At 41.3% G+C, this 15,387-nt stretch overlaps 2 protein-coding genes across 4 annotated transcripts in view; one reads left to right on the top strand and one right to left on the bottom strand.

Annotated features, from left to right (window-relative positions):
• spidr (scaffold protein involved in DNA repair) overlaps window positions 1-11,429 on the top strand; it is a 35,082-nt gene extending 23,653 nt beyond the window's left edge. For all 3 annotated transcript variants that reach the window (XM_038717848.1, XM_038717849.1, XM_038717850.1), the window contains 10 exons: window positions 1,846-2,004; window positions 5,113-5,200; window positions 5,365-5,505; window positions 5,626-5,688; window positions 6,241-6,439; window positions 7,797-7,991; window positions 9,161-9,254; window positions 9,339-9,450; window positions 10,289-10,345; window positions 10,949-11,429. In XM_038717848.1, the coding sequence (XP_038573776.1) occupies window positions 1,846-2,004; window positions 5,113-5,200; window positions 5,365-5,505; window positions 5,626-5,688; window positions 6,241-6,439; window positions 7,797-7,991; window positions 9,161-9,254; window positions 9,339-9,450; window positions 10,289-10,345; window positions 10,949-11,083 (1,243 nt within the window). In that variant the 3' untranslated portion in view covers window positions 11,084-11,429. The remainder of the gene's footprint in view (window positions 1-1,845; window positions 2,005-5,112; window positions 5,201-5,364; window positions 5,506-5,625; window positions 5,689-6,240; window positions 6,440-7,796; window positions 7,992-9,160; window positions 9,255-9,338; window positions 9,451-10,288; window positions 10,346-10,948) is intronic.
• A 105-nt stretch (window positions 11,430-11,534) lies between these two features.
• On the bottom strand, window positions 11,535-12,952 carry cebpd (CCAAT enhancer binding protein delta). Its single transcript, XM_038717851.1, has one exon. The coding sequence runs from the start codon at window positions 12,720-12,722 to the stop codon at window positions 11,856-11,858; it is 867 nt and encodes a 288-aa protein (XP_038573779.1). The 5' UTR covers window positions 12,723-12,952; the 3' UTR covers window positions 11,535-11,855.
• Between the last annotated feature and the right edge of the window lie 2,435 nt (window positions 12,953-15,387).

The following is a 15,387-nucleotide window of genomic DNA, read 5'->3' as shown; positions in this document are numbered from 1 at the left end:
TCCTAGAGCTGGCCGTCCGGCCAAACTGAGCTATCGGGGGAGAAGAGCATTGGTGAGAGAGGTAAAGAAGAACCCAAAGGTCACTGTGGCTGAGCTCCAGAGATGCAGTCGGGAGATGGGAGAAAGTTATAGTAAGTCAACCATCACTGCAGCAATCCACCAGTCGGGGCTTTATGGCAGAGTGGCCCGACGGAAGCCTCTCCTCAGTGCAAGACACATGAAAGCCCGCATGGAGTTTGCTAAAAAACACCTGAAGGACTCCAAGATGGTGATAAATAAGATCCTCTGGTCTGATGAGACCAAGATAGAACTTTTTGGCCTTAATTCTAAGCGGTATGTGTGGAGAAAACCAGGCACTGCTCATCACCTGTCCAATACAGTCTCAACAGTGAAGCATGGTGGTGGCAGCATCATGCTGTGGGGGTGTTTTTCAGCTGCAGGGACAGGACGACTGGTTGCAATCGAGGGAAAGATGAATGCGGCCAAGTACAGGGATATCCTGGACGAAAACCTTTTCCAGAGTGCTCTGGACCTCAGACTGGGCCGAAGGTTTACCTTCCAACAAGACAATGACCCTAAGCACACCGCTAAAATAACGAAGGAGTGGCTTCACAACAACTCCGTGGCTGTTCTTGAATGGCCCAGCCAGAGCCCTGACTTAAACCCAATTGAGCATCTCTGGAGAGACCTGAAAATGGCTGTCCACCAACGTTTACCATCCAACCTGACAGAACTGGAGAGGATCTGCAAGGAGGAATGGCAGAGGATACCCAAATCCAGATGTGAAAAACTTGTGCATCTTTCCCAAAACGACTCATGGCTGTATTAGATCAAAAGGGTGCTTCTACTAAATACTGAGCAAAGGGTCTGAATACTTATGACCATGTGATATTTCAGTTTTTCTTTTTTAATAATTTTGCAAAAATTTCTACATTTCTCTTTTTTTTCTGTCAAGATGGGGTGCTGAGTGTACATTACTGAGAAATGAGAAAAAATGAACTTTTTTGATTTTTGGAAAATGGCTGCAATGAAACAAAGAGTGAAAAATTTAAAGGGGTCTGAATACTTTCCGTACCCACTGTATATCCTTGGAGTTGAGCCATTTAATTATTGGTTATTGACTGATTGATTAAGAGTTACTCAAGAGGCTGCCTATTAGAAATATAAAAAATTGGATAGTGTGCACATCCTCAGTAATGTACAGGTGCAGCCATTGAGCAGCAGCTGCTTGGTAACTTTGGGGGGAAAAAAGAAGCGCAAACCCTTAATTTATCTAAATTTAAAATCACAGTAAAACAGAAGGAGGTGGAGGTGTATTTTGCAGCAGCAGTATGAACCGAATAAGTGGGAGGGGTTTATTTATGAATGGGATTTAAATTACCCAAAGTGGGAGTGGCCGTCTAACCCTACTAACCTGTGTTGTTAGATCAGGAGGTGGAGGATGAGGGAGAAATTAATAAATTTGGTGGGGGTTTTTTAATATCCAAACATACATCTTCTACTATGATATTGCTTTGCTAGCTATTACCACTGCCTCTCTCTATCACCCTGGCTGCTGCGAATCACATGCTAACGGTCAAGTGTGTGTTTACATGATGGGCGCGGTGGGCTAGTCTCCCCCGGATCACAGTTTATTCAATAATGTTTTAACAGGGCAAGTGAAGTGAAGGATTGTCATATAAAAATGCTCAAAAATTATGACACACATTTTGAATTTAACAAGAGAAGAATTAACACAGACAGGCGTGATCAAAATTTGGGAATAGTATTCTTTTGTTTTACTTTGTCTTTAATATGATTAAAATCAGTATATCAAACCAGTCCTGCATTTTGTTTATTTCCCAGGCTCTGTGTGCTTGTCCAGGATAGCTACGGGATGTTCAGTGTGGTCCAGCTCCACCTCCTGCCCTGCACAGATGACCTCCACCGTTACTGCCACATGTGGCAGGGGAGGACTTGTGTGCTGAGAGGCATTAAAGTGGTGCAGCGGGTCACTCGAGAAAGGTGAGACCCACACTCTGTTCTGTACACGTCGCACTAGGCCTGGGTAGCTTTTCACCTGAATTTTATTTCACTATCATGGGTAACTTCAACCTCTGACCAATGTCATTTTGTGATATGGATTTCTGCTGTATGAGAGGTTATCTTATCTCAATCCTTATCCTTATGGGACAGCAGCCTGGGTAAATGCCTGTGATTGACAGGTCCTGATATGAAATGCTAATAAAGTAGTCTCAGGCCCTTGTGCTATAGAGGCACTGACATTCAAGCTAAACCATCCCACATCTTGGTTTTAGTGCCTTATGGGGGAATCTCCAATATTCAAAACCACAGCAAGTTCTCCATTGTTATCCTCGAATGCCTATCTTGAACATCAAAACCCACATTTACAATGCAATGACAATGTAATGTTTGCATCTCATGTGAACCTGATTATGCTGTCCTGCCAGCAGTGCCACTTTGTTTACATGTAAAGTGATACTGAGCTGCATGCTCTGTGTCCCTTGTGAGTTTCCATAGTCAGGATCCCAGATTAGAAGCAGTTAGAAGAACTGACATGGGAACATTTAGAGACCGGCTGGGGGTATGTTTACATCCTTGGAATTTCAGTACCACCGCAGCCTATAATGTCTCTGGAGGTTGTCTGTGGTCAGATTATGATGAATGGGCTGTCTTCTGTTCTCGCACGTGGGCCATCTTATTAGCTCAAGTAGAAAAACATGTGGGCCTGGTTGGGATAAATTAGGCAGTCATTTTTTTTCCCAGTTTCGTTGAACCAGTACATTTATTAGACTTCTGACAATATAATAATAATCTTTACCTTAAAGGAATAGTTTGACATTTTGATATATTTGCTTTTTGCTGAGAGTTAGATGAGAAGATCGATACCACTCTTGCATCTGTATTGTAAATATGACAGCCAGGAGACTGTTTGCTTAACGTAATGACTGGAAGCAGGGGGAAAACAGCTAGCCTGGCTCTGTGTAAAGGTTAAAAAAATACATTCCAGCACCTCTAAAGCTCACTAATTAACTTCAGTGTGATGACAAGACTTCAGGAAGTCACTGTTCCCAGCCATGAAAGAGTCCCGGATATGAACCCCATGTTAAGCCACATTTTGTTGTTTTTTGTACAGATTAAACCAACAAGACATAACATGTTAAATAGTGACCTTTAGAGATACTAGCAAGCGGATTTTGTAAGGAAAATGAGCATATTTCCAGAGATGTTGAACTATTTATTTAACACAGTCAATCTTTGAGGGGTGTGGGATTTATAAACACAGTAGCTTGTCATGATTTACAGTTAAAAGAAAATCTGTATTTATCTTGTACTGGCCCTTTATGCAGCACCTCAGTTCTTCCTCTGTCTGAAATAAGCCATTTTAGCGCTTGTCTCTTTAAGCCCCCCTGCCTAAAAGCACACTTTCTTCTGATTGATCAACTTCCCATTGGTCAACTTCCTCATCCTCTCGCCGGTGTGCTCAATGGCATAACACAGCTTTTACTTAACTTGAGAAACAAACAAGATGAGAAGTAGGTTGGTAAAATGGTAAATGCAGCTGGAGCGGAGTGTTTCTGGGGGCTGGTGAAGGTACCAAGGGGTACCTCTGGCTCTGAAAAGTGAAGCAAATGCAGAATTGCCTTATACCTTGCATTATTTCAAATGGCCAACAGGGGGCGACTCCACTGGTTGCAAAAAGAAGTCAGATTGCATTGTAGTCTATGACAAAATGACCCTACTTCTCACCTGACTTATTACTAATCACTTTCCCAATGAGTTTATGGTCGCAGTCGCTAGTTTAAAGCCTTCTTCAATACAACATGTTCATTTAGTAAATTATGGTCTCATTTAATTAATTAGTAAAATAGACGATTATGCAGGGTATGCTTTAGGGCGTGTCTACCTTGTGATTGACAAGAGAATGCCGCGGTGACCTGTCAGGCGTAGCTGGGCGTATCCCTTCTGAGCTCCACACTCTCGTCCAAATATGGTCACTTCTGGTTCCTAAAAAACAAGACGGTGACTGCCAAATACCAAACTCAAGGACTGAGCAGGTGGATGGGCGTGCCTGTACTTGGTGGGCTTGCTGTGCCTGGAGCAGATCATGAGTAGATGACTTCAGCTAGACAGGAAAGTAGAAAAAATGTTGGAATCCTAGTATTCAGAGCAGTTTTGCTCACATGAATTACATTTCCATATGTTTACCTCATTATTTGAAACTTGCCATGTTTCGTATGAACATCCAACATTGTAACATTATACTTGTGACAGAAAATAAGGGAATACATAATAGGTCACCTAAACGTTAATGCACATATAAGCTCTGTATCAAATTCACAATGAGTTGAATAAGTCCTGCTAGTTTTGTCGTTACTCATCCTTGAGCAGGCTTCACTGAACTTGAATGGGCTGCAGAACCAGTTCCACACAAAGAAAGCCTGTGATTACAGTCTGACTAACAGGTTGTTAAGCACTGGCTGATATGACAGCTCACACAGATGAATAAGTAACATTGACCGGCCACCCTGAACTCAACAAGTACTTCTTAGAAACGAGACAATGAATCAAGAGATTGACGTGTCCTGTTGGAGTTGCTACTTGATGTTTTGTCCCCTTTTTTATTATTTAATCCGTTCTTCCCGTATCAGTTTGACGTACACGAAGCATCATAAAACCGCATCGACTATGGTCTCATCTGTCATTACTTGGGTTAATAATGTGGTGAGAGAAGGCAAATGTCACTAATCAAGCATTAGAAATGCGGCTGTTGAAATCACCCTGTAATTGGTTTTCTAAACCTTGTTTTTTTTTGCACCACAGTGTTATTGTGATTTGTAAACTAGGGTGTGAACTGTTTTCCCACCATTTAGTATCTCAAAACCTGCTTGTAAAAACAGTTTTTGTGTCTATCTGCTCTGCCAGCCCAAGCATGCTCTCTGTTAATTCTAGGTGACGTTGAGACGATCTCTGTCTTAACAGATTTGTGTTTCAGTGGAAGTGAAACTGGCTGTGAAAGCTTTCTATCTTGCTGTTGAAGTCCCTTTTTCACTAACCCACCCACCCCCACACCCTTACTATTTTTCCCCCTTTTTTGTGTCTCACTCTCAGGAGCACCAGGCTTTTCAGTTTGATAGACAGTTTGTGGCCCCCAGAGACGCCTCTTAAAGATCATGGTAACACACCCAGTAGGTCCAGTGTAAGTTCTTACCATAGCAAGAATCATGTATCTTCACCTAATGCTTGGATTGGGAATTATTTTCATTATCCATTAATCCATTAATGTGCTGACTATTTTCCTGAGTGAGTAAATATATTTTCTTAAAAATGAAAGTTCTATTCACACAGGTCTTGTTTTTATAGGAATGTAGACCTACAGGTCCAGCTCCGAGTTTCTGCTACCTGCTGTCTGGTCAAGAGAGCTCAGTTGAACACAGTGAAGGGCAGACTATGTCCCCACTTTACCTTCCCTACACAAAACAAACCTTACGAGAAGTGCTGCAGGTGAAAAGTCTCACACACACTGAGAACATTCAAAAAATTTGCTGCAGGTCGTGATAACTTATCTTCAGTAGGTTGTTCTCAAACCTGTTTTTTTTCTCTCTCTCTCTCTCTCTTTATCAGAGTGATCTTAAAATCTGCCGCTGCAGTTTTGTTGCCACTGTTCTATACAAAAGAATAATGCAGGTACTTCTGTCTTTTTTTGTTATTCCTGAAAAAATACAGATTTCATTTGACTTTAGTCAGAAGAACATAATAAATACTGTGTCTTGTGGAGCTCGTTAGTCATCCTTTGAGATCATTTGAACCAACAAACTGATAAGATTGAGCTCTGACGTGAGCTGCGTTCATATCACTGTGTGTATGACAATCTGTGTGAGGCAGAGGCGTTCTTTACCATTGATTGGTGAGACCTTTAAACTTTGACCAAGATGAGATAACAGCTCAGAACAAAGTGGTGGACTTTGCCACATGCTCACACCACTGAAATGCAGATACACTTTTTAACATTGTAGTACTAGTAACCAGCATTGTGTGTAGCCTGTTGAATGAATGATCTCGTTAAAGCTGTTTTCAGGTGATTCTAAAACAGAAGATTTGCATGTAATTTGTGCTAAGTAAGCATTAGCTATGTATTATTTCCTTTTGGTTGTTTCTTTCTAGGTCATTCTGTGTGCTTGTTTCTCAGTAATCCTGTTTTTTTTTCTGTCTTTGTCTGCATTTCTGTTTCTATTTCAGAGAAGTGATATAGGCCAGGGTGAGGTTTGGTTGGTGCTGACGGACCCCAGTCTTCAAGAGGAGCAGCCCGAGAGGCCATGCAGACGAACAGTGGCCCTATGTGTGAACACTTCCTGTGTGCTCACTTCCTCTGTCCTCGAAGCTCTAAATTCCCCCGCCGCCTGTCGCATGTCATTCAGAGATGCCATCAAAGAACATGGTAGAGCTTTATTGTGACCTGACATGCCATTCAACCCCTATTCATTAGGTGATTTATCTTATACGACTGTGGTCTCAAGTCACCCAAACAGTGGTAGAAAGTAGTACGGTGGTAGGAAGTACATTTATGCAACAATTCTGAGGTACTTGATTAAATGTATGAGTAAATACTTTGCTATTTCTATTTTCAGCTACTTTATCTTTCTACATTAATACATTTATGAGGAAAATATTGTACTTATTATTCCACTTCATTTATCTGACAACCATAGTTCCTAGCTACTTGCAGTAGTGGAATGAGTACTCAGACCTTCAAAGCCTTAACATTCAAATAGTTTCTCTTGACTCTCCTTCAGAATTTACAAAATTAGTCCAACATCGCCCCAGCCTCTGAGAGTCCTGCTGAAGGTTTGTAGTACACCTCTGTCCAAGTGAGGAGTAATACTTTCATTCATAGTAACAAACACTCTTTCAAGTTTTGCCGTCCATGAAAGCATCCAACAAAAACTGCCCAGGCTGAAATTCAATGTAGCAGAATGATTCTGTTGGCATCAAATGGCAATTTGAGCTAGGGCACCACCAGTTTGTGTTAGCCCTTGGTTCTGAAGGGTCCCCGCCGGCCATATCCTCTTGCATGGCTTCAACTACAACAGCAGCCTCTCTCCGCTGCCTTTCTTCTCTGGGTGAATATCTGAGTCAGCCGAAACTTTGTAAAATGTATCCTCGTTCATAATATCCTCTGCACTCATATTTTGGGATGCCATTTTTGCTGTTGGAAACGTAGCTAGTTTGCAATACAAGTGGAGAGAATGGCATCTACAAGCTAGAAATCCAAACTGAAGCAGCCAGTAGTTTTTCCATGCCGCTAACTACGTCACCTTCATGTCAAATGATTGTGCTGGATGCAGGAAGAACTACATGGTAAACTCAGCTTTCTCTGTCAGTATAGCATTCACTGAGGAATTTATTGATTTAATGGACTGCATTTACCATCAGCACTGATTGGACATCCACATAAAATGTGCTGGATTTTCCCTTTAAATGTCTCTATAAGATTCTGCCATTTAAATAACTGAGTCCCAAAGATGTGAGTTTATTCAATATTTCATTCTCCATTAATGATCTCATGACCGATACCGATGTTGGGAACCCCTGGACTGAACTGAAAGCAGTTGAACCTAGCTCCACCTCGACCAACTACAACAGTATTAACAATCTAATATAGCAGTCATAGTTGACATTTTTCTGTGGAATTTTGAAAAGTTGGGGAACTTTAACTTCTGATACTTTAGTAGTTTTTGTTTTTTATGCCTGTTTCCTTTGCATATACATTTCAATTCAAAAACTTCCGAAACCAGGTGTTCTCCTGTGTGTGGAGCAGTCAGTTGTTGAGATGTGCTCCGTGGATCCCGAGGGCAACCCTGAGTCCTCAGCCAGGCCAGAGTCACTTTCACCGTTGCTGTCCGAGCCCCAGGCAAAGAGCCTGCCCCAACCTGTGAGACTGGATCCCCTGAGTCCTGAGATCACACCCAACTGCCTCTGCTCTCTAACAGGTCAGTTTCTCTCTTTCACCAAGTCCTGTGGTTTTCCTGTAACTCGCTTCATCTCAAGTGATTCCTGCAGAACATGCCCGTTTTGTTGTTTTCTCGGGGGAAGAAAACCACTTGTTTTTTCATATACAAGTTTACAGCTCTGCGAGAGGCCTTCATGTGGCTTCAAGGCTCTGCGTTCTGCTGTTTGTTATTCAGTGTCCTCAGGCTGTCATTGTTTGGAACTTTGTGAAATATGAACACATGACATTTTGTTGGATTCATGTCAATTCCCATGTCAGTTTTGAGTAAAATTAACATGCCTGCTCCCCATAAGGCTTTATATTACACATGAGAGTGCAACAATGTTGAGAAAATAGTTACAGCTTGAAGAAACATAGCATTGTTTCCACAAAAGCTCTATTACATACAATCAGTTTGCATGTTTCTTGATATTTTTAAGCTTTTTAAGAATTTCTATCTTCAAATATGATTGCCATGAATTGCCACTGTTAAAATAAAAATAACGGCTTTTCTGCTTTTTTCAACCTCATTTTCTATTATCTAAATGTGGTGCAGAAAATCCTAAATCCGAAAGTAACCTGATTTAGTTGACTCCGTGTTCCATTTGAGGGCAAAGATCAAACTGTGAACCCTCTTGTTTCAGGCCCCTCTGGCTGTACATGTTTGGTCAGGTGGCGGAAAAAAAATAAAACAAACTTATTATCTTTTGCACTCGTGTGCAAATACTATCTTCTGGAAATTACCAGTGGAAAAAGGCTCAGACCGGAAATGTATGAGAACGGATTTATCAGTGTAAAATTCAGTATCTTATTTAAGGTCCCGTGTTTGTGTTTGTGGTGCAGCAGCTATGGTTGTTAAGTGACATGGTGTTTAGGCAGGGAGTACTCTGCTGCACTGCATTTATCATGGCAATCTCAGATAAGAATGAAAGGGATGTGTTTATCTCTTACACCCTGTCACAAACACACTCACACAAACCTATGTGTAGATCATATATCGGTGTCAGTGTTTTTTTCCTTTGGCATCCACCATTTGAGATGTAAATAAAATGAATAATTAAAAAATATTCTTGTTCTCAATACAGAGTGAACTATAGTTACGGTGTGCATGGATGTTTCCCAAAGATGATTTTGTGTGTTATTACATTTGAACAAAATTTCTGCCTGCAGGGGTGATAATTGGTGTGGATGAGAGCACTGCTTATTCCTGGCCTGCCTGCAACCATTGTGGATGTGATAACTTAGAGATGTTAGCTGAAAGACCGTAAGTCCTCAGGTTTATTTAAAATAGCTTAATATTAAACATCACAGCAAATCGTGACTTTATTATTATTTTTTATTTCCACAGTCCAAACTTCCACTGTGTTTCTTGTAAGTCAGTGGTGGACAAGCCAAACACAAAGATTCAACTGGAAGTGTTATTGAGTTCTTCATTAAGTAATTGCACTTTGAAGGTTAAGGTGAGAACAATGTTCTTGGGTTTGGGTTCCAGTACCAATATCTTGATGTCCCCTGTGTGGTGAATCAAGTTTCAAAAGTCTAAATGTTTTTGGGCTACACTGTGTAACTTGCGTGTATTTAAAAGTATGGTTAAACATTTTGAGAAATACATTTATTTGCTTCTTTTGCCGAGTAAATAGTTGAAGTCAGCAGCCATTATCCTTGCTTTAAAAAAAAACATCTACCAGCACGTCTAAAGTGTCTTAACATGTTGTATCTCATTTGTTTAATCGGTACAAAAGTCAAAGCGTAAAAGTGATGATGTTCCCTTTTACGGGAGGTGATTTGTCAGACTATTTCTTGGTTGGGACCAATCACTTCCTGGAGTCTAAACTGGTTTTCCAGGCTTTAGAGGTGTTGGTAGGTGGATTGTATTACTTTTGGACAGAGTCAGGCTGCCTGAGCCAAGCGCCTGCTGGTTGTAGCTTCATATTTACCTGACAGACACAAGACTGGTATTGATCTTCTAATCTAATTCTTGGCAAGAAACTCAACAAGCATTTTCCCCAAAAATGCTGAACCTTTGCTTTAAGCTTTAAGTATAATTTTTTAACATAAATAAAATCCTTCACTCTTTGTGCATAGTGGCATTTTTATTATGGAAAACCTGCTGTGACTTTAATCAGACTGATAATATTATCCATGTTCTTCTTATCAGCCAACTGGTATTTGAACCCTTTCTAGTCTAGTCTGTTACTCACCGGCAACCACAGTATGTTAGTGTGGTATATGCTTTTTATTTTAGGATGCTGATTAAAAAGACATTAATGGTTCCACACCTTTTCATCTCTCCGACAGCTGCAGCAAAAGACAATCATGTCCCTCCTAAACACTGCAGCCCTGGAGGGTAATGAGGTAGGTTTGCTTTTACAACCTGTTAGATCACTCTGGGCTAAACTACACAGCGTATTGATCTTCTGTCAATATGTCCTGACTGTCATCTGTTCATGTCAGACTGATAAAACCCATCAAAATAAATCTGAGTCATGCAGGTCATTGATACTGTTGAAGGAATTTGCTGCCAAATTACTGATGTAATCTTCCACCACCTCTTATACTTAGTGATTACTTTAATTTTGCATGCAGTTTTTGCACTGAGAATATTATAATTCATTTCCTGTTTAACCTACAGGTGGCAGAGATGTTCATAGTCTTGCACATACACTGTGCATGCATTAATCTGGTTTACCAGGGGAGCTCATGAGTGCAGAATAAATTGTTATATCAACAAATACTGCTGACCAGTGTGCAAAGGTCAGGGCCTTAAGTGCACTCAGATATTCTTGCAACATCATAAGATTAAAACAACTATAAATAATTTGTTTTTTACATGTGCAGGTAGTGGAGGAAGATTTTAAGGGGAGATGTGAGCCTAAACTGGTTCCAACACATAGTAAATAAGATGGGATGTTGTATGTTTCAGTGTTGCACATGTGAGTTTTTTTTTTAATGTCTCAGTTCCCAGGTTACGATGTGGAGAATGTCCTGGGAAAAGAGGTGGGGCCTCTCGCCGTTTACGTCCGTGTCGTCAGCAGGAAACCTGCCCTCTGGATCGGCCTGGAAGAAATATGCCTGCAAGACATTTGCCTCTGAGGCTGTCGGGGCAAGTAGCTAATGATATCATTCCTCTGGCCTCAGCTGGCTCCAAGGTTCTGCACACCAGGCCTTGGTCTGAGCCAGATTAGCCTGCTCTCCCCCCTTTGAAGGCCTCCCTGACAGCTTGAGGCTGTGGTGAAGTGAACGGGCTGCAAGAACACAAGGTCTTGTTTGTGTTAATGATATGTGATCTTGTGGAGCAGGAGTTGACAGTCCAAGGGTGTCTGTCAAAGCAGCCCACGTGGTTCATCAACTGGGATGGATATTTTTTCCAAACTCATCTACCTCTGTCTTTTAAGATTTCTTACACTGTCAATAAAAGTTTGTATTTCTGCTGACTTTACTTTCTGTTTCCTGTTGCACTTCTTGTGAAAACACACTCCAGCTGCTCTCTCAGCATACAGTTCATTGACCATTATATGCAAAAGACTACTCACAGACCAGGATATTTCTGCACCTTTAAAGCAATTTTATTATAGATTCCATAAACAAAATGTTTTCAAGGTTTCATACAAACTATATAAAAGATCATGCTCTGGCTCTTATACAAAGTTTGGAATTATAAAACATGTACCATTTCAGGTATAGCATCATATAAATGCAGTGGTAAAATAATTTAATACAGAAAATCCCACAAAAATATGGCAGCAACATCATATTTTCCAGTGCCATTATGGTAAGCTTAATACATCTGGTACAGATGGTAAAAAAACGAAATGTCTGTTGAGGTATGTCTCCAAAAAGCTCAGTTCATAGGGTAATGAGTTTGTCACCGGCTCTCTGCACTCGAGGAGCCTGCAAAGGAGGAGTTTGGCATCTGCTTGAAGAACTCTCTCAGCCCGCTGAGCTCTCTGGTTAGCTGCTCGATAGTTTTATGAAGCCTATCGTTTTCAGAGCCCAGTTCAAGCAGCTTCTGCTGCATCTCCAAGTTTCGCATCTTGGCTTTGTCCCTGCTTTTTCTCACTGCAATGTTATTCCTCTCCCGCCTCTGTCGGTACTCCATGCTGTACCGGTCTACCGTCTTCTTCCCCTTTTCCCTCCCGATCTTCCGCGGGGAGGATTTGGCCGAGCTTACATTGGAGACAGGCTCCGGGGTGGTGGGGGGAGTTGGCTGCCCTGTAGGGAGGCTGACAGAGGTCTGGGCGCAGGACTCGATCTGGGAAGGCAGGGATGAGGACATGTCGCTGTCACTCCAGTCGGACTCCTGCTTGATGGGCGCACTAAACGCCCCCTTATCCAGCCCGCTGTCCGCCTTCCTCTCCGCTGCGTATGTGGCTGACAGCTGCTGCACGGAGCTCTGCATATTGTAGAAATCCACCTTCTCCTGCTTCACAGTGTTGAACAGGTCGAGGAAGAGCTCGTCGTTGCACAGCTCCAGGTTTGGCACGGCTGTCATGGACTCGATGTACTGGCTGAAGTCGATGGCACTCTCATCGTCGTACATGGCAGGGGCGGTGCTCAGCTCCACCATGGTGCCGTCCTCGCCCGCGCCGTCGCTCCTGCTGCCCGGCTTGCAGACCCCCTGGTGTGGGCCGCCCAGCTTGACACTCTCATAGAAGTTAGCAGGCTCCATCGCCCAACTCATGTTGCATTGTGGAGACACGCAGTGAAAGTCCAGGCTGTATTTGTCACACATTAACCCTGGTGACTGGTCCACGTGGTTTAGGGAGGAAAAAGTTGTTAAAAAATAACCCACAGGTGTGACCAATCTCTGCACACAGCAATCCTGCAGTGGCTTCACTTTTCTCTGCAGGCGCCTTTCTCCCCTTTTTAAAATCTGATCAGGATTTTGATCCCTGGGTGTTAACTGTCAGGGTCCTGTCACTGACAGTACCGAATCTCTCCTTGTCACTACTCTGACGCGTCTGTACTTTCGCGGAGAGTTTTGTATCGTTTCCCTGCGCTGACGTCACACGCACCGCCCGCTCACGAGCCAGTCAAGGCAACAGGATGGTCACGTGGTGCCCGTTAACTTCCCATTTGAGCGCAGAGGGGCGTGTTGCTCATGCCACCCACTTTTTTTTACTACGGTTGTATGAATGATTCAGAGTTGTTGACATACTGTAGGCTGTGTTTGGGATTAAGTTTAAGTCCCTGTGAGTGTCTCTCTCAAACAGTGACGGGGGAAGTATTCAGATCATTTATTTCATAAAAGTAGCAACTTAAACTCAACAAAAGTATCAAAAGTACTGGACCTTTATTAATAATCTATCAAGCGTGTAAGCAATACTTTAATGTAGACATTGGATCTGAAAAGTAATAAATAACTGGCTGCAATATAAAGGCAGTGGAGAAAAAAGTACAATATTTCAATCTGAAAAGTAGTGAAGTAAGAAGTAGCAGGAAATGGAAATACTTATGTGAAGTAGGCCTACAAGTACCTCACATTTGTACTAGTCTCAAAAGTGCTTAAGAATACAAAATGGTGTGTGATAAAAGTGTTGGAGTGGAGGGAAAACCACCAGAACAGCAACTACCCATTTCTAGGCTGCCATCACTCCTTCACACATCCATAATTTATAGATCATTCTGATAGAAGATATGTGACAATTCACAAAAGCGAAAGGTAGTATAAAAATATTAGCATAACCTGGTATTTACTGTGTGTATGCCATGCCAACACAAGACAATATACCGTATACAGTACATGTATACAATATACAGTATCTACTAGGCTTGTACCAACAATATAGAGCATATTATCCACATTATAGCTTAAGAGTGTGGTTGGGCCATACATTCAGCTTCTATAAGATTTTGGTAATGCTTTCTATTACTTGTGCTGTTTATATATAACTTGGGATTCAAATTAATTTGTCGTCCATCTCCAGGTCCATCAGCATCTGTCCCAAAAGTGGTCCAATGTACAGAATAGCATGTGGTAAAAATGTTGCTGTAGAGGGAAAACCACCCAAAACAAAGACAATATTCCCCCTTTTTTGTCTTCAAACTGGAACTGAAATTATTAATTTGTTAGACGAGTGACAGGAAATACTGTAAATTTGCATGTATTTTTATAGGCTAATCGATTTAATTGTTCCATCAATGGACCCTAGTATTTGCCAGCTTACATTGGGAGAAAGGCAGGGTACACCCTGGATAGGTCGCCAGGTCACACATAGACAAACAACCACTCACGTTTACACCTAGAGACACCAGTTAACCTAGCCTGCATGTCTGTGGATGGTGGGAGGAAGCCGGAGCACCTGGAGAAAACTCCAAACAGAAAGGCCAGGGCAACCGGGGTTTGAACCCACAACCTTCTTCTGTGCAGCGACAGTGCCGTTGACAATCTACAGTATACAGGTCAAATTATTACTGTGTACTAAATATAGGACGTTATGGCACAGATAGTTGTAAGAATGCAGGTATATGGATGTTGTGTGGATATAAAGTTATACAGAGGTGGTTTATAGACTAAAAAATCAAGTGTAGGCTATGTATGTTGTAGGCTATATACATTGACGTTTACATCATGAAAACCCTTATTTTACCCTGTCTTCACAAGTTATTAACATCACAACACTTACATTACAATAATATGTGATGATAGATATGCACACATTCATTCTGTATAAAACACAGTGAATTCACTCTCCATGTGGCACCTGTTGATATAAAATATTCTGTAGGTACCTTTTTTATTGCACTTACTTTCTAACGTGAGGGAAAAAATCTTGATGGTAATCATATCTTTAAAACGCCCCCTCAAATGAAGGGCGCGTATCACTTCTCGGAAACTCTCCTATGTTTTCCCCAAAGGAAGTGTGATGTACTTTTCCAACGTCAACGGCATTTTTGAAAGGAAAACTGCGCCACTTGGTGGTCAGTGAACGTACCTGCAGGCTAAAGTCGCATCTTCCCTGTTAACCCCCATGGATCACCAAATATACGCACTGAAATCCATTAATAGATCATTATCAGGTGTTATTAAATACGGCTCGTTTTGCGACAAAGCGGACTTACACTTCTGGATAGATATTTATTTGTTTCTAGTATAATCAAACATTTGTTCCTTCTTGGAAAGTTTCAAACTCATTAGTCGAAAACTATTCATTTTCAAGCCAAATTGTTAAAGAATACATGTAAAGATGATTGCACTACGATGAGATAAGACAATATATATATTATCCTTTTAGCAATGCAAATAATTGTGTTTCTTTTTTATTCGTGTATTTATATTTATATGTAATAATTAATTTCCTATACTTAGTTCTTTAGTTATTTTTTTCATGTTTTGCTATTGTGAACTGTTTAAATAAAGTAAGGGAAGAGATGAAAAAAAGGTAATTTAGTGTTGG

This window comes from Micropterus salmoides, unplaced genomic scaffold, assembly GCF_014851395.1.
Source record: "Micropterus salmoides isolate LMB-PRFRI ecotype aquatic unplaced genomic scaffold, ASM1485139v1 Ms_hic_scaffold_14, whole genome shotgun sequence".
NCBI lineage: Eukaryota > Metazoa > Chordata > Actinopteri > Centrarchiformes > Centrarchidae > Micropterus > Micropterus salmoides.
Note: the sequence above shows the minus strand (reverse complement) of the source record. Positions and strands in the feature narration are given on the sequence as shown.

Coding starts and splice junctions, on each gene's coding strand:
- cebpd (XM_038717851.1), bottom strand. CDS start 12,722: ATGTGTGACAAATACAGCCTGGACTTTCACTGCGTGTCTCCACAATGC.